Raw genomic sequence first — 18,594 nt, forward strand, 5'->3', positions numbered from 1 at the left:
GCTAACCGTAACCGCCTTTGCACCCCTAGGCCTATTTTTGCTCGGCTTTGTGGTATTGTTTAAAACCTAGGCCATTTCAGCCCATAGTTGGCTCTCACTTCATCCCAAAGTTGGCTCTCCTTTTATATGGCTATGTGGTATTGTTTAAAACCCAGGCCCAACCCACAGTTGGCTCTCATTTTTGGTCTATAGATGACCCTTTTTTGTATTGATTTGCTATCTCAAAAAAAAAAAAAAAAAAAAAAAAAGGGCTAAGCTCAAGGTTTCAAGATCTTCCACTATGAGTTTGAGGGAAGATGTTAGAGTATATATTTGAATGACCCTAAAGTTAGGGATTTGATTATGATTGATGAAGATTAGATTAGCCTAATTTAGGGATTTGATTATGATTTGATCACCTTAAATTAGGGATTTGATTAAGATTACATTTATGTGTAAGCTCTATAAATAGAACATTCTGTATTGTAAACAAATCATTCAATAAGAGCTTAAAGTAGCCCTATGGGCTTTATCTGTGGATGTAGGTCGTTGACCGAACCACGTTAAAATCTTTGTTTCTCATTTATTTTATTTCCGCAATTTATTTCTATTTCTATTTTTTTATGAATTCTATCACAGTTATCCCAAAAACTTAAACTGATAAGAAGATGTAAATCACTTAATCATTAGTTTTAGAGAAATGCTAAAGGCCCAACTTTTTTGCCCAACAAAAGTCCAACTTTTACCTTTTATTTTTTTTCTAAAAAAACCAAAATGAAAAATGAAAAAAATGTCTTAAGCAACCCTATCTATTTTTGGCCTTTCTTTTATTTAGTATTTTTTTTAAAATGAAAAATAGTATTTTTCTTCATAATAATGGCATTTTCTTAAAAAAAAATGACATTATTATGAAAAAAATACCATTTTTCATTTTTTTAAAAATACCAAATAAAAGAAAGACAAAAAATAGATAGGGTTGCTTTAAACATTTTTTTCATTTTTTATTTTATTTTATTTTTTAAAAATAAATAAGACAAAAGTTGGACTTTTGTTGGGCAAAAAAGTTGGGTCCCTATCATTCCTCTTAGTTTTAACGGTTCCTTCTTGGGAAGCTTCAAAAGTCCAAAGGCAAGCCAATCAGACAGCTCATCTGGAACTCTCCTTTGTGTACTATTCGCCGACAAGAATAGCGTGTCCGAGTTTGGTCGCTGGTTCGTTTGAGTTGTTTCTGTGGTGGGTTGGAGAGTGGCAATTGGAGAAGAGAAGCAATGACTTGTATGCGTCGTAGCTCAGGAATGCTTATTAAGAAACATGGTCGGCTTAGAATCGGAAACCTTTTATTGACCACTGTTTCAAAGCCTCTCTTTTTTTCACAAATTAAACCAAGTGGGTCTTCTTTAAATCACAACACACGATGATTTGGTTATACTATTGGGTTTTTTCTTTTTCTTTTTTTTTTTCATTTTTTATTTTTTTTAAGAATATTATGACAATAGATATTTGGAAAAACTTTACTTTGGCCCTTGAATTTTCACTCGATTTTACAAACCTCCTTGAACTTTCAAATCTCTCATTTTGGACCCCTGAACTTTCAATTACTCTCAATTAGAACCCTTCCGTTAATTTTAGTTGTTGAAAATATAAAAAAAGACCAAAATGTCCTTGATTTTCATTTTTTTTTAAAATAAAAAAATATAGATTTTGAAAGTTATAATTTTATACAAAAGTCAGGGGTATAAACATCATGTAACATTTAAAATTTGACGAAGGGGTCTACATTGAGAGTAATTGAACGTTTAGGGGTCCAAAATGAGAGATTTGGAAGTTCAGGAAAATTTGTAAAAACGAGTGGATGTTCAAAGGATCAAAGTAAAGTTTCCCCTAGCTATTTTTAGTTTGAAAAAGTATTATGACGTTAAAAAAAGTATTTGGATAGTATTAAAGGTAACAAAACTAAAATATGAGTGAGCTAAGACAACATTTAGTGACAAGTATGTAACATATCAAAATGCATACAAATTATACAAAAATATTGGTTGTACAACATTTATTTTCTTTGGTATAGGAATCAGTCAACGAGCTTCCATTGTTGAAATAGTTACGCTATTCTTTGAGTAATTTTCTGCATTGTCAACTGTTGAATTTGTGTCCATCATATTCTGGAATGGTTGCTTGGGGGTAGGTAGAAGTGCATGCTCATTGCTAATCATTAAGACTACATCAAGCATAGTAGGTCGATCAGTCGGTCTTTCTTGGACACAAAGAAGGCCGATGTTAATGAATCTCAACATAATAGAACTGGAAGAAGGATATCCTACTATTGGATCGATCAACTCCAAACTTCGATCATCTCTCCACAACTCCCAAGCCTAGTATCATTTCATATAAATGTAAGTTTTACTGAAAACTAAGAGCATTTTCAATTTAAAGACTAATGAAAAACATAAAGAAATTGAGAAGATATAAAGGCTACTCACATATATAAGAAGACTAAGTGAACTATGGTTAAAGAAGCCAGTATTCTTTTTGCCACTTATAATCTCCAGTAGCAATACTCCAAAGCTAAAAACATCGGACTTTATCGAATATAAACCTTGTATAGCATATTCGGGAGACATGTATCCACTGGATTCCAAAATTTAGTACACTACACTTTAGTACCCTGCTAGAAGAATTTAACTGGCAATTGACAATATTAGATGTAAAATGAGCTGCATACTCACTAAGTTCCAACAATTCGATTTGTGTTTGCCTGTGTTTCATTGCCTCCAACTATTCGAGCCATGCCAAAATCTGATATTTTTGGATTCATTTCACTATCCAAGAGAATGTTACTTGGTTTTAGATCTCTATGTATGATTCGTAACCTTGAATATTGATGAAGATAAAGAAGCCCTTGAGCAATCCCTTCAATAATGCGTATGCGTGTCTCCCAACCTAACATCTGTTTCTTGGTTGGATCTATTTAAATAGTACAATCAAAGAAATTAGTTAGTACTTAAGAACCTAAAAACATATGAGAGGAAAATATATACACGTATATAGATAAACATGCACTCACCGAAAAGGTAGAAGTCCAAACTTTTATTGGGCATGTACTCATATATTAATATCTTTTCTTCTCGCTCGATACAACAACCTAAGAGCCTGACAAGATTTCTATGCTGGAGTTTTGCAATTAGTATTGTCTCATTTCTGAACTCCTCAATTCCTTGTCCAGATCTTTTTGATAGCATCTTCACTGCAATTTCTTTTCCTTCGAGTAATCTCCCCTGTGAAGGAGAACTATAAGCTCTTTAAACTTTCATGAAGGTGTACCATTAATGTCGGTTTTCTTAATAGTTTTCAAAGCAAATTCATCAAGAAAATGTAACGTACCTTGTAAACTGGTCCATAGCCTCCTTCTCCAAGCTTATTCACAACTAAGAAATTATTGGTTACAGCTAATACACTTTCATAACTGAATAGTGGTAACTCGGCATCTTTCTCTCTTTTATTTAGATTATTGTTGGTGTTCATTTCATCATTAATTGCACGGAGCTCCGTATCAAAATCAAATAATAGTAGATTATTGCTTGATCCTGTTTGATCTAGAATGATAAGAATTGGTCAATACTATGCATGTAAATCGAGTGCTTGGTCTGAGAAAATCAATTTAGCTTACAGTTACCTATGCGTTTGAGTTTTCCTTTGCATGAAAAACAAATGAAGAGGCATAGGAGAAGCCCTGTTGCTGGGACCAGCACAGCTACCCATACCTTCCATTTTTTGCCTGATTATGATGACAAGAATCACCATTAGCTCAACCATCATATATAACAGAGAATTAGTTCAAAGAGAAAGATGGCATAAATTTGTGTCACCTTTGGTGCTTTGATGATCATCAGCAGCAAGTCTGAGATAGATATCTTGTCCAATCTCGCCACCATTTGAGAGTTGCTGTAAGTTCAAAAGAGCTCCTTCCCATATCATACACCCACTACTATTATAAGCATAAGCTGCGCAAGAACAATTTTCCATGCAAGCCTGTTCACATTTCCCAGCACTCAAGGCCAAATATGGTTTCGAATAAACAGGCAATCGCATGTTTGATATTTTCGTGAACCAATCTTTTTTGCCATTGGCATACGTATTATTCTCACATTGCAAAGGGGATTTCCTCACACACCCACCTGACCAGTCATCTAGACTGGTGTCTTCCATCGAAGATGGTTCGAAACCTGTTAGACATTCACAGGGGCTCGAGAAATTCTCACGATACACGCCAAATGCACCACACAAAGAATAGACATCAGATTGTACCTTCGGTTCAGACCAAAATAAATTCCATTGCGCATCCAGCCACGTGGATAGCTGGAATTTTCCTGAAGACCTCATCACAAATTTAGAAATGGCAGAACTATTAGGAAGAGAATAAGTAAAATATCTTCCATTTTCATTTGACACATAACTGAAGGTACTGTAGTTATAATTCGATCTCAACGCAGGAATATTGCTGAAAGATGTTCCATCCCAAAGTCCAGAACTCCAATAGATTTGGGATTTGTTCCACTCTAGGAAATATTGATTGCTTCCATTTGGGTCTAACCCCAACGAGAACACACCAGGTGCTGGATCTTCTGAATTTTTCCATGAAATGAGCTGCTGTGGTTTTCCAGTAACCTTATTGATCCCAAGCTTTACACCTGGCAGCCATGTATCGGTTGGATGGTCGAAACTCTCCCAAAATATAAGACTCTGGTTCGACCCATCTCTCAAAACAAAATTCCCATCATCAAGAAGTAGTGCTTCAGTCAAATTTGAGTGGGGAAATGTCAAATTTGTCGACCAAAATGGGATGTCGGAGGAATCTTGAGACAGGAGTAGATTGCCGTCTTTTGAGAGGTCGAGTCTTGCTGAAAATGGGTCAGACAAAGGGTTTTCTCTGTTTGCTACCCAAAGAACTTCCGTCCGATTCAACATTATATACCATATGCCCAGGTAGATTTTTCGTGAAGTTCCGGGTTGGAAGAAACCGAGCACGAAAGTGCTACTTTGAGATAATATGGTCTCACTGAATGAAAGAGAGTGGCCTGGAGAAAGGGTATCAGCAGCAATGGAGAAGTATGGTGTGTAAGAAGACAGGATTAGAAGCAGAGCAAATAATAAGAGCCATGGCTTCTTACTCTTCATGGATTATGGATTACAAGTTTGCTTCCAAATGATTGCTGACTAATCGTGAGAAAGAGAGTGGCCTGGAGAAAGGGTATCAGCAGCAACGGAGAAGTATGGTGTGTAAGAAGACAGGATTAGAAGCAGGGCAAATAATAAGAGCCATGGCTTCTTACTCTTAATGGATTACAAGTTCGCTGACTAATCGTGAGAAAGAGAGTGGCCTGGTGAAAGGTTATCAACAAGCTATGGAGAAGCATGCTCTGTAACAAGAAAGGTAGATTGCTGACCATTCCTTACCAGAGACCGGAATAGTCAGCAACCTTGTCATAAGAAAAGTCCAAGTTTTCTGCTTTGGAAGCTTCAAAAGTCCAAAGGCATGCCAATCATTCAGACAGCTCATCTGGCTGCAAAATGGGTTGCGGCCATTTTCTACAATTCTTATGGGAACTCTCCTTTGTATTCTTTTCGTCGACAAGGAAAGGAATGACTTGTATGCAGTGTCGTAGCTCAGGAATGCTTATTAAGAAACTTGGTCTGCTTAGAATTGGAAACCTTGTTTCAAAGCCTACTTTTGTTTTTTTTTTTTTTCACAAATTAAATCAAATGGGTCTTCTTTAAATCTAAAAACATTTCCAATAACGACTCCTCTTGAGCTTAATTGCTCAAATTAGTATCTGGGTTTTTCTCAAGGCTTGGAAATTATTATATTTAGTGGGATTTGGGAGAATATCCCGGGAATTGTGAATTTATTGAAAATTATTGTCAGAAACATACACGCCAAATGCACCACACAAAGCATAGACACCAAATACGATAGGTGTTCCTTGGTGCACCACACAAAGCATAGACACCAAATACGATAGGTTCCTCCGTGCACCACACAAAGCATAGACACCAAATACGATATTTTCCTCGGTCCTGTATAGTCATTAGTCACACAAAATTGAAGAATCATTACGACAGTTGAAAGTAAAATATGTTTCATTTTCATTTTTACCTCGACACAAAATTGAAGTTCAAGAGCCAAGTAAATTGGGTCATTTCAAGATAAACATAAACACAAATAAACATAGCCTTATCTCGACCAACCCATCAGATTATCAGAAGAAACCTCAAACCTAAACCAGAAGGAATCCCAAATTCCTCACAAATAGACATTATCTTTGTCTTCTTACAAAAAAAAAAAAAAAAAAAAAAAGACATTTTCTTTGTCCTTGAACCTCCTCTTTCCTAAGGCAGAGGATTAATTACCATTTCAGAGTCGACCAGACATTTATTCGTTCTTTCGTAAGGCAGAGGATTACAATTTCAAAGCTGTCGACCAAACATTTATTTGTAAATTAAAGAAGGTGAAATTTCTTACATGTCAATACATGGACCAAGTACCCTATAAAGAAAGTATTGACACAAACTCAAAACGGCTCACACCACCTACAAAGCAAATCCAACACCAAGATGCATGCACAACTCGATCGACAAGAAAACAAGCTAGCTAGCTTTTACAGACAACAGGAGATACAGCTGGCACATATACATATATACAGAGGGGTTAATTTAAGTGGCATGGTGGCCAGGCAATTTTTCTTTGATCTTCTCCATCACACTTTTCTTCTCATGCTCATGGTGTTGAAAACCACTAGGACTAGTTGATGAAGCTGTGGTTGTGGTTGTTGTAGAAACAGCTGTGGCGTGTGAATTCTCCTCCTTTTGCTTCCCACCTGTCAACTTCTCCTTTATTTTCTCCTTTAATCCCTTCTTCTTCCTCCTCCTCGTACCTTGTTCTCCTTCCCCTCCTAATTGTCCTTCATCCTCAGACTGCTCAAATGACATCAAAAAATCATCACAATACCCATTAATCACGTAATTAGTTAGATTAAATTAAATCCGACTCCTAAATTCTCTGTTATATCGTCTTAAAAACTTTTGAAATAAGTGGTGAATTGATTTAATACTTACGGAGCCAGAGCTGGAGCTGCTGGACCGCTTAACCTCCTCATGCTGCTGCTCCTGCTGTACTTGCTGCTGCTCCTGCTGTACTTGCTGCTCTCTTGCACCAGCAGCAGCTGCAGTCCGAGTCGCCGGAGTGGTTTCCAAATCCGTTGCGGCGAGCTTTTCGGGCTCGGCAGTGGTGACGGCGACACCAGTGAGGTGCATGGGGTTGCCATATTCATCGGTTAATTGGACGGGGTTGCCATGTTCATCAGTAAGCTGTATTGGGTTGCCAAACTCGTCTCGTATTTCTGCCATTTTTGTAAGAAACTCTGGAAAGATTATTCCAGCTTTTGCATGCAAATTATAGCAAAGCTTGAGCTTTTTTTAAATGGAAAATGTATGACGGTGTAGAAGAAGAGTGCAAATTTTTGCATGTAACTGGGATTTCACAAGTGTCATCATGGGTTGCAGAAGAGACAGGAAGAACAGTGCCACGTTAGCCAAGGGAGGACACGTGTTGGTCTACTGATGACAAATGTTCATAGCTCTGGCTTTTGGGTAGGGATGAGCCCTGACGATTCAGAGATGAGATATCAACTAAAGTAACGGACAAAATTAAAATAACTAGTTTTTGAGAGGTAAAAAGTTAATTTTAAAAGAATTTGTATACGTTTTTTTAAAAAAAAATTATGGGACCTACCCCTTTTTTTTTTTTTTTTTTGAGAATAGGGATTACCCTATTAAGAACTAGGAAATGCATGCATAGTGAGGAAAGATCAAGTCCAAATGTTTGTTACTACTAATTTAAATTTAAATTTAAATTTAAATGATTAATTCTATCTTTTAATAATTAGTAAATTAATATAATAACAAAACAAAAATGGTGAGTTCAAACCTGACTCCACCATTTAACCATTTCAATTGAACATCATTAAGGCTAAGTTAGGCTCAGACTATTATATTAAAGCTTCTCACCATACTGCCATCAAAAGCAATTAAGCAAGTAATTTAAACTTTATAACAACGAAGAAAAGGGCATTGAAGGACAAAATTTTCATCTAAATTGACTTTAATATATATATATATATATATATATATATATATATATATATATATATCATTCGACCCAAATTATTAAACTAAAATTTGTCCTTAGAATACACATATGCAAGTTATGTGCCATTTTAAATTTTTTTTCTTTCACTTTTGCCCTCACTTCAAACTGAAAAAATAATGCTTATACCCTCCTAAACCCTAAACTAACACATAAAAACAATTTAAAATGAGAGCAAAAGTGGAAGAAAAAAAAATTTTAAATGGATCTTCTGAATTTTTCCATGAAATGAGCTGCTGTGGTTTCCCAATAACCTTATCAATCCAAATCGTTGCACCTGTCAGCCATGTATTGGTTGGATGGTCGAAACTCTCCCAAAATATAGACGAAGGGTTCAACCTATCTCTCCGAACAGGGCGCGGCTTCCATGCGGTAAGCCAAACTACCGCATATCTGCGGTAGTTTGGTTTGAGGGTTGAGATGCTTCCAGGCAGGCTACTCATTAATTACACTAACGCCGACCCAAAAAAAAACAAACGGAAATTAATCCCGTTAACTCCCTTCCATCCCATCTTCTTTCTCTCTTTTTTACTCAGTACGTCTCTATCTGTTCTCTTTTTCTACCCAAACAGGCCTGATACTTCTTCAAGCGGCAGTGCAACCATCCTATGGATTTTGAGTTTTGGGTATTCTTCAGATTTTGAGTTTTGGGTATTCTCAAACATATTCACTGGTACTTGAAGTTCAATTTGGGTAGAAAAAGAGAACAGAGAGAGACGTATTGGGTAAAAAAAGAGAAAGAGAGTTTTGGGTATTCTTCAGATTTTGAGTTTTGGGTATTCTCAAACATCTTCACTGGTACTTGAAGTTCAATGTTATTTCAATCACCCAACAGATATTCTTTAGAATTCCAGAATCTACTACCCAAAATAGGCCAGAAATATGCAGATTTCTTACACAAGAAATTTTTCCTTCACGCCAAAAGAACACAAAATTAGTAACCAACAAACAGGAAGCAAAAAAAAAAAAAATGTCAAAGTAAAAATTTGAAACACCCTAACAATGCAGATTTTCAAATGAATAACCAAATGCCAAAAGCCTTTACTTTAAAATTAAACATCAAACTACAGAAACAGGGGCACAAAACAGAGAAATGGCTAAGATTTTTGAAATATTCAAAGTTCTTCTTATAAGATATTCAAGCACCGGTGAAGATGTTGACAGGAGGCCTTCGAAATAAGGGTTTGAGGCGTCCACCTTATTTATACTGGAAGTCCATCAGGTAATGCTTCATTCGTCAGGCAAGCCTCAGGTAGTGCTTCTACGAAGATTAAGCAATCCTCTTCTTCTGTAACGGCCAGGACTACAATTAGTCCTCATGCTCGCAATCGAGAGCTACGCAATCAGAAAGTGATTTTAAAACAAAGTAAAGAGCTAAGCCCTAGAGCCCCAGTCTCTGATTTTGATGATGATGATTCAGAGGAACCTCACAGCAGACTATTAGGTGAAAAAAAGAAAAAAAAGAGAGAGAAAGAGAGAAGATGGGATGGAAGGGAGTTAACGGGATTAATTTCCGTTTGTTTTTTTTGGGTCGGCGTGAGTGTAATTAATGAGTAGCTTGCCTGAAAACATCTCAACCCTCAAACCAAACTACCGCAGATATGCGGTAGTTTGGCTTACCGCATGGAAGCCGAGTCCCTCGGAACAAAATTCCCATCATCACCAAGTACTCAAATTTGTCGACCAAAATGGGATGTCGGGGGAATCTTGAGACAGGAGTAGATTGCCATCTTTTGAGAGGTCGAGTCTTGCCGAAAATAGGTTAGACAAAGGGTTTTCTCTGTTTGCTAACCAAAGAACTTCCGTCCGATTCAACATTATATACCATATGCCCAGGTAGATTTTTGATGAAGTGCCTGGTTGGAAGAAACCGAGCACAAAAGTGCTACCTTGAGATAATATGGTCTCAGTGAATGAAAGAGAGTCACCTGGAGAAAGGGTATCAGCAGCTATGGAGAAGCACGCTCTGTAAGTAGACAGGATTAGAAGCAGATCAACAAATAAGAGCCATGGCTTCTTATTATTCTTCATGGCACCCTCCAATTCCCTCTCTAACTTGCAGTACCGCAGTTGGTAATTACAGAAAGATCCGGCAATGCTTAAAAAATTGCCGGATCAGCAATTTTGAAACCCAAGGTCAGGAATGTGCCACGTTAACCTGCTATTAAATTTCAAAATTTATGCAAGTTCGACGCTCTTTCTTTCTTTCTTTCTTCTTCCCATACTTCTTCATCTTCTTCTTCTCTCTCCCCTCCACCCCCTCCCCCACAAACTTTCTTGCCGTTGCTACTTGTCGCCGCATCTGACCAAACTTCTTCATCATCTTCTTATTTTCTCCCCCACAAATTTTTTTGACGTTGCTACATGTCGCCGGATCTGATGGCCAACCAAACTTCTTCATCTTCATCTTCTTCTTCTTTTCTCCCCACAATTTTTCTTGCCGTTGCTCCTTGTCCCTGGATCTGAGGACCAAAATTTGACATGCTATGAAGCATGTCTGTCAACTTCATTTGAAAATGATTTTGCTCATTCTTTTTTTGTTTTTGTAAGTAAAGTAATTTTGCTTAAACCATATATTTTATGGTGTGATCTTCTCGTTATTCTTGCAATTTTGGCAGGGTATGCTAACCACCTAATTCCTGTAAAATTTTGATAATATGATAAAATAGAAGTTATATTTGTTTATTTATTGGTACTAGAAATTTCAACCCCTGGTGATGGAGTTTTAAAGAATCAGATGGTCCAAAACAAAGAACATTAGTGGGGAAAGGGAATTATAGATAGAAAGAAAGAAAGTGGTCTGAACAATCTCGATCATTTCAGAAAAGACAGCCATGGGATTCTTAGTTTTCGACCCATCTTATTCTTAGATGGTTGGTCATCAGGTCCGCCAAGAACCATTAATGGCAAGAAAATGGGAGGAGAGCGAGGAAAGAAGAAGACGGAGCAGAGTGGGGAAAGGGAATATAAAGATAGAAAGAAAGAAAGCGCTCAAGTTGACGTGGCACCTTCTTGACCTTGGATTTCAAAATTGCTGATCCGGCAATTTTTTAAGTATTGCCGTGGATCTTGATCCGCTGTTGAACATTCAAGTCGGTGGGGGCCAAGCCGTAACTCATCCTAAAAGGTATGGCCTTCCGTTGTTTCGGTAATCAAAAAAATTAGATTTGGTTTTGTATTTCTCTTTGTATAATGAGAATGTTGACCGACCTGAGTCCTTATATAAGAACACAGGCAAGAAAAGTCCCAAGTTTTATTGCCTGCGGGAAGCTTCAAAAGTCCAAAGGCAAGCCAATCAAACAGCTCATCTGGCTGCAAAATGGGCTGCGGCCCATTTCTACAATTCTTATGGGTACACTCCTGGAACTCTCCTTTCTTTGTGTACTTTTCGTCTACAAGAAAACAAACTCTCATTTGATTTTTTTTTTTTCACAAATTAAATCAACTGGGTCTTCTTTAAATCTAAAAACATTTCCAATAACGACTCGTCTTCAGCTTAATTGCTCACATTAGTATCTGGGTATTTCTCAAGGCTTGGAAATGATTATATTTAGTGGGATTTGGGAGAATATACCAACACAAAAATTAGCAACACACACCTTAGAATAAGACCACAGCAAGCCCTAGCCAATCCCACCGAAAAAGATTGGTTGCGCACAACACACGATGATTTGGTTATACTATAGGGTTTTTTCTTTTTTTTCTTTTTTTCTTTTTAAGAATATTATGATGATAGATATTTTTAGTTTGAAAAAGTATTAGGACGTTAAAAAAAAATATTTGGATAGTATTAAAGGTAACAAAACTAAAATATGAGTGAACTAAGACAACATTTAGTGACAAGTATGTAACATATCAATATGCATACAAATTATACAAAAATATTTATTCTACAACATTTATTTTCTTTGGTATAGGAATCAGTCATCGGGCTTCCATTGTTGAAATAGTTACGCTATTCTTTGAGCAATTTTCTGCATTGTCAACTGTTGAATTTGTGTCCATCATATTCTGGAATGGTTGCTTGGGGGTAGGTAGAAGTGCATGCTCATTGCTAATCATCAAGACTACATCAAGCATGGTAGGTCGATCAATCGGGCTTTCTTGGACACAAAGAAGGCCGATGTTAATGAATCTCAACATAATAGAACTGGAAGAAGGATACCCTACTGTTGAATCGATCAACTCCAAACTTCGATCATCTCTCCACAACTCCCAAGCCTAGTATCATTTCATATAAATGTAAGTTTTAATGAAAACTAAGAGCATTTCAATTTAAAGACTAATGAAAAACATTAAACATAAAGAAATTGAGAGGATATAAAGGCTACTCACATATATAAGAAGACTAAGTGAACTATGGTTATAGAAGCTAGTATTCTTTTTGCCACTTATAATCTCCAGTAGCAATACTCCAAAGCTAAAAACATCGGACTTTATCGAGTATAAACCTTGTATAGCATATTCGGGAGACATGTATCCACTGGATTCCAAAATTTAGTGCACTACACTTTAGTAGCCTGCTAGAAGAATTTAACTAGCAATTGACAATATTAGATGTAAAATGAGTTGCATACTTACTAAGTTCCAACAATTCGATTTGTGTTTGCCTGTGTTTCAATGCCTCCAACTATTCGAGCCATGCCAAAATCTGATATTTTTGAATTCATTTCACTATCCAAGAGAATGTTACTTGGTTTTAGATCTCTATGTATGATTCGTAACCTGGAATATTGATGAAGATAAAGAAGCCCTTGAGCAATCCCTTCAATAATGCGTATGCGTGTCTCCCAACCTAACATCTGTTTCTTGGTTGGATCTATTTAAATAGTTCAATCAAAGAAATTAGTTAGTACTTAAGAACCTAGAAACATATGAGAGGAAAATATATGCACGTATATAGATAAACATGCACTCACCGAAAAGGTAGAAGTCCAAACTTTTATTGGGCATGTACTCATATATTAATATCTTTTCTTCTCGCTCGATACAACAACCTAAGAGTCTAACAAGATTTCTATGCTGGAGTTTTGCAATTAGTATTGTCTCATTTCTGAACTCCTCAATTCCCTGTCCAGATCTTTTTGATAGCATCTTCACTGCAATTTCCTTTCCTTGGAGTAATTTCCCCTGTGAAGGAGAACCATAAGCTCTTTAAACTTCATGAAGGTGTACCATTAATGTCAGTTTTCTTAGTAGTGTTCAAAGCAAATTCATCAGGAAAATGTAACGTACCTTATAAACAGGTCCATAGCCTCCTTCTCCAAGCTTATTCACAGCTAAGAAATTATTGGTTGCAGCTGATACACTCTCATAACTGAATAGTGGTAACTCGGCATCTTTCTCTCTTTTATTCAGATTATTGTTGGTGTTCATTCCATCATTGATTGCACGGAGTTCCATATCGAAATCAAATAATAGTAGATTATTGCTTGATCCTGTTTGATCTAGAATGATAAGAATTGGTCAGTAATATGCATGTAGATCGAGTGCTTGGTCTGAGAAAATCAATTGAGCTTACAGTTACCTATGCGTTTGAGTTTTCCTTTGCATGAAAAACAAATGAAGAGGCATAGGAGAAGCCCTGTTGCTGGGACCAGCACAGCTACCCATACCTTCCATTTTTTGCCTGATTATGATGACAAGAATCACCATTAGCTCAACCATCATATATAACAGAGAATTAGTTCAAAGAGAAAGATGGCATAAATTTGTGTCACCTTTGGTGCTTTGATGATCATCACCAGCAAGTTTGAGATAGATATCTTGTCCAATCTCACCACCATCTGAGAGTTGCTGTAAGTTCAAAAGAGCTCCTTCCCATATCATACACCCACTACTATTATAAGCATAAGCTGTGCAAGAACAATTTTTCATACAAGCCTGTTCACATTTCCCAGCACTCACGGACAAATATGGTTTCGAATAAACAGGCAACCTCAGGTTCGGTATTTTCATGAACCAATCTTTTTTGCCATTAGCATACGTATTGTTCTCACATTGCAAAGGGGATTTCCTCACACACCCACCTGACCAATCATCTAGACTGGTGTCTTCCATCGAAGATGGTTCGAAACCTGTTAGACATTCACAGGGGCTCGAGGAATTCTCACGATACACGCCAAATGCACCACACAGAGCATAGACATGAGATTGTACCTTCGGTTCAGACCAAAATAAACTCCATTGCCTACTGTTAGCCCGCCACGTCGATAGCTGGAAATTTCCTGAAGACCTCAGCACAAATTTAGAAATGGCAGAACGACTAGGAAGAGAATAAGTATAACTAAAATATCTTCCATTTTCATTTGACACAAAACTGAAGGTACTGTAGTTATAATGCGATCTCAACTCAGGAATATTGCTGAACGATATTCCATCCCAAAGTCCAGAACTCCAATAGATTTGGGATTTGTTCCACTCTAAGAAATATTGATTACTTCCATTTGGGTCTAACCCCAAGGAGAACACACCAGGTGCTGGATCTTCTGAATTTTTCCATGAAATGAGCTGCTGTGGTTTTCCAGTAACCTTATTGATCCCAAGCTTTACACCTGGCAGCCATGTATCGGTTGGATGGTCGAAACTCTCCCAAAATATAAGACTCTGGTTCGACCCATCTCTCAAAACAAAATTCCCATCATCAAGAAGTAGTGCTTCAGTCAAATTTGAGTGGGGAAATGTCAAATTTGTCGACCAAAATGGGATGTCGGAGGAATCTTGAGACAGGAGTAGATTGCCGTCTTTTGAGAGGTCGAGTCTTGCTGAAAATGGGTCAGACAAAGGGTTTTCTCTGTTTGCTACCCAAAGAACTTCCGTCCGATTCAACATTATATACCATATGCCCAGGTAGATTTTTCGTGAAGTTCCGGGTTGGAAGAAACCGAGCACGAAAGTGCTACTTTGAGATAATATGGTCTCACTGAATGAAAGAGAGTGGCCTGGAGAAAGGGTATCAGCAGCAATGGAGAAGTATGGTGTGTAAGAAGACAGGATTAGAAGCAGAGCAAATAATAAGAGCCATGGCTTCTTACTCTTCATGGATTATGGATTACAAGTTTGCTTCCAAATGATTGCTGACTAATCGTGAGAAAGAGAGTGGCCTGGAGAAAGGGTATCAGCAGCAACGGAGAAGTATGGCGTGTAAGAAGACAGGATTAGAAGCAGGGCAAATAATAAGAGCCATGGCTTCTTACTCTTAATGGATTACAAGTTCGCTGACTAATCGTGAGAAAGAGAGTGGCCTGGTGAAAGGTTATCAACAAGCTATGGAGAAGCATGCTCTGTAACAAGAAAGATAGATTGCTGACCATTCCTTACAAGAGACCGGAATAGTCAGCAACCTTGTCACAAGAAAAGTCCAAGTTTTCTGCTTTGGAAGCTTCAAAAGTCCAAAGGCATGCCAATCATTCAGACAGCTCATCTGGCTGCAAAATGGGTTGCGGCCATTTTCTACAATTCTTATGGGAACACTCCTTTGTATACTTTTCGTCGACAAGGAAAGGAATGACTTGTATGCAGTGTCGTAGCTCAGGAATGCTTATTAAGAAACTTGGTCTGCTTAGAATTGGAAACCTTGTTTCAAAGCCTACTCTTTTTTTTTTTTTTTTCACAAATTAAATCGAATGGGTCTTCTTTAAATCTAAAAACATTTCCAATAACGACTCCTCTTAAGCTTAATTGCTCAAATTAGTATCTGGGTTTTTCTCAAGGCTTGGAAATTATTATATTTAGTGGGATTTGGGAGAATATCCCGGGAATTGTGAATTTATTGAAAATTATTGTCAGAAACATACACGCCAAATGCACCACACAAAGCATAGACACCAAATACGATAGGTGTTCCTTGGTGCACCACACAAAGCATAGACACCAAATACGATAGGTTCCTCGGTGCACCACACAAAGCATAGACACCAAATACGATATTTTCCTCGGTCCTGTATAGTCATTAGTCACACAAAATTGAAGAATCATTACGACAGTTGAAAGTAAAATATGTTTCATTTTCATTTTTACCTCGACACAAAATTGAAGTTCAAGAGCCAAGTAAATTGGGTCATTTCAAGATAAACATAAACACAAATAAACATAGCCTTATCTCGACCAACCCATCAGATTATCAGAAGAAACCTTAAACCTAAACCAGAAGGAATCCCAAATTCCTCACAAATAGACATTATCTTTGTCTTCTTACAAAAAAAAAAAAAGAAAGACATTTTCTTTATCCTTGAACCTCCTCTTTCCTAAGGCAGAGGATTAATTACCATTTCAGAGTCGACCAAACATTTATTCGTTCTTTCGTAAGGCAGAGGATTACAATTTCAAAGCTGTCGACCAAACATTTATTTGTAAATTAAAGAAGGTGAAATTTCTTACATCTCAATACATGGACCAAGTACCCTATAAAGAAAGTATTGACACAAACTCAAACTGGCTCACTCCACCTGCAAAGCAAATCCAACACCAAGATGCATGCACAACTCGATCGACAAGAAAACAAGCTAGCTAGCTTTTACAGACAACAGGAGATACAGCTGGCACATATAAATATATACAGAGGGGTTAATTTAAGTGGCATGGTGGCCAGGCAATTTTTCTTTGATCTTCTCCATCACACTTTTCTTCTCATGCTCATGGTGTTGAAAACCACTAGGACTAGTTGATGAAGCTGTGGTTGTGGTTGTTGCAGAAACAGCTGTGGCGTGTGAATTCTCCACCTTTTGCTTCCCACCTGTCAACTTCTCCTTTAATCCCTTCTTCCTCCTCCTCCTCGTACCTTGTTCTCCTTCCCCTCCTAATTGTCCTTCATCCTCAGACTGCTCAAATGACATCAAAAAATCATCACAATACCCATTAATCACGTAATTAGTTAGATTAAATTAAATCCGACTCCTAAATTCTCTGTTATATCATCTTAAAAACTTTTGAGATAAGTGGTGAATTGATTTAATACTTACGGAGCCAGAGCTGGAGCTGCTGGACCGCTTAACCTCCTCATGCTGCTGCTCCTGCTGTACTTGCTGCTGCTCCTGCTGTACTTGCTGCTCTCTTGCACCAGCACCAGCTGCAGTCCGAGTCGCCGGAGTGGTTTCCAAATCCGTTGCGGCGAGCTTTTCGGGCTCGGCAGTGGTGACGGCGACACCAGTGAGGTGCATGGGGTTGCCATATTCATCGGTTAATTGGACGGGGTTGCCATGTTCATCAGTAAGCTGTATTGGGTTGCCAAACTCGTCTCGTATTTCTGCCATTTTTGTAAGAAACTCTGGAAAGATTATTCCAGCTTTTGCATGCAAATTATAGCAAAGCTTGAGCTTTTTTAAATGGAAAATGTATGACGGTGTAGAAGAAGAATGCAAATTTTTGCATGTAACTGGGATTTCACAAGTGTCATCATGGGTTGCAGAAGAGACAGGAAGAACAGTGCCACGTTAGCCATGGGAGGACACGTGTTGGTCTACTGATGACAAATGATCATAGCTCTGGCTTTTGGGTAGGGATGAGCCCTGACGATTCAGAGATGAGATATCAACTAAAGTAACGGACAAAATTAAAATAACTAGTTTTTGAGAGGTAAAAAGTTAATTTTAAAAGAATTTGTATACATTTTTTAAAAAAAAATTATGGGACCTACCCCTTTTTTTTTTTTTTTTTTTTTTTTTTTGAGAATAGGGATTACCCTATTAAGAACTAGGAAATGCATGCATAGTGAGGAAAGATCAAGTTCAAATGTTTGTTAATACTAATTTAAATTTAAATTTAAATGATTAATTCTATCTTTTAATAATTAGTCAGTTAATATAATAACAAAACAAAAATCGCGATTTCAAACCTGACTCCACAATTTAATCATTTCAATTCAACATCATCAAAGGCTAAGTTAGGCTCAGACTATTATATTAAAGCTTCTCACCATACTGCCATCAAAAGCAATTAAGCAAGTAATTTGAACTTTATAACAACGAAGAAAAGGGCAAGGACAAAATTTTCATCTAAATTGACTTTATTTTCATCTAAATTGACTTTATATATATATATATATATATTATATATCATTGGACCCAAATTATTAAACTAGAATTTGATCATGATCCTTAGAATACACATGTCAAAGTCATATGCCATTTTAAATTTTTTTTCTTTCACTTTTGCCCTCACTTCAGACTGAAAAAATGACGTTTATACCCTCCTAAACCCTAATCCAACACATGAAAACAATTTAAAATGAGGGCAAAAGTGGAAGAAATTTTTTTTAAAATGGCACATGACTTGAACATGACCGTTGACCTTCAATTTTAACCAATTTGACTGACAAAAATAGACTTTTTGTCATAAGATAGTAGTTGAATAAAGTCGGATGTCATAGTTAGTAGTTCATGGGGAAAAAGTACCAAGATATTGTAGTTCATGGGGGC

The 18,594-nt window shown here is 37.1% G+C and overlaps 4 protein-coding genes and 1 pseudogene across 5 annotated transcripts; all 5 read right to left on the reverse strand.

Annotated features, from left to right (window-relative positions):
* Positions 1 to 1,959: 1,959 nt before the first annotated feature.
* Positions 1,960 to 5,374, reverse strand: LOC132170636 (receptor-like serine/threonine-protein kinase SD1-8). The gene is made up of 7 exons (XM_088513464.1): positions 3,843 to 5,374; positions 3,650 to 3,751; positions 3,358 to 3,569; positions 3,041 to 3,251; positions 2,703 to 2,940; positions 2,457 to 2,604; positions 1,960 to 2,348 (listed from the first exon to the last, which is right to left on the reverse strand). Exons 1-7 carry the CDS (start codon positions 5,149 to 5,151, stop codon positions 2,052 to 2,054), a joined length of 2,517 nt encoding a protein of 838 aa, XP_088369590.1. The 5' UTR covers positions 5,152 to 5,374; the 3' UTR covers positions 1,960 to 2,051.
* Positions 5,375 to 6,312: 938 nt separating this feature from the next.
* On the reverse strand, positions 6,313 to 7,463 carry LOC148587420 (uncharacterized). The gene is made up of 2 exons (XM_088513465.1): positions 7,090 to 7,463; positions 6,313 to 6,948 (listed from the first exon to the last, which is right to left on the reverse strand). The coding sequence occupies exons 1-2, from the start codon at positions 7,378 to 7,380 to the stop codon at positions 6,688 to 6,690; spliced, it is 552 nt and encodes a 183-aa protein (XP_088369591.1). The 5' UTR covers positions 7,381 to 7,463; the 3' UTR covers positions 6,313 to 6,687.
* An 856-nt stretch (positions 7,464 to 8,319) lies between these two features.
* Positions 8,320 to 10,262, reverse strand: LOC148587421 (G-type lectin S-receptor-like serine/threonine-protein kinase At2g19130; annotated as a pseudogene).
* A 1,714-nt stretch (positions 10,263 to 11,976) lies between these two features.
* On the reverse strand, positions 11,977 to 15,434 carry LOC132179967 (receptor-like serine/threonine-protein kinase SD1-8). 2 transcript variants are annotated; one of them, XM_059592796.2, is made up of 7 exons: positions 13,900 to 15,431; positions 13,707 to 13,808; positions 13,415 to 13,626; positions 13,099 to 13,309; positions 12,761 to 12,998; positions 12,515 to 12,662; positions 11,977 to 12,400 (listed from the first exon to the last, which is right to left on the reverse strand). In XM_059592796.2, the coding sequence occupies exons 1-7, from the start codon at positions 15,218 to 15,220 to the stop codon at positions 12,104 to 12,106; spliced, it is 2,529 nt and encodes an 842-aa protein (XP_059448779.2). In that variant the 5' UTR covers positions 15,221 to 15,431; the 3' UTR covers positions 11,977 to 12,103. The 2 variants fall into 2 exon arrangements, with proteins under 2 accessions (XP_059448779.2, XP_088369589.1); XM_088513463.1 differs by lacking the exon at positions 11,977 to 12,400 and having other exon boundaries at positions 12,571 to 12,662; positions 12,757 to 12,998; positions 13,900 to 15,434.
* Positions 15,435 to 16,510: 1,076 nt separating this feature from the next.
* Positions 16,511 to 17,510, reverse strand: LOC132180001 (uncharacterized). Its single transcript, XM_059592839.2, has 2 exons — positions 17,140 to 17,510; positions 16,511 to 16,998 (listed from the first exon to the last, which is right to left on the reverse strand). Exons 1-2 carry the CDS (start codon positions 17,428 to 17,430, stop codon positions 16,750 to 16,752), a joined length of 540 nt encoding a protein of 179 aa, XP_059448822.2. The 5' UTR covers positions 17,431 to 17,510; the 3' UTR covers positions 16,511 to 16,749.
* Between the last annotated feature and the right edge of the window lie 1,084 nt (positions 17,511 to 18,594).

Source organism: Corylus avellana, chromosome 2 (genome assembly GCF_965113065.1).
Source record: "Corylus avellana chromosome 2, dhCorAvel1.hap1.2, whole genome shotgun sequence".
Lineage (NCBI taxonomy): Eukaryota > Viridiplantae > Streptophyta > Magnoliopsida > Fagales > Betulaceae > Corylus > Corylus avellana.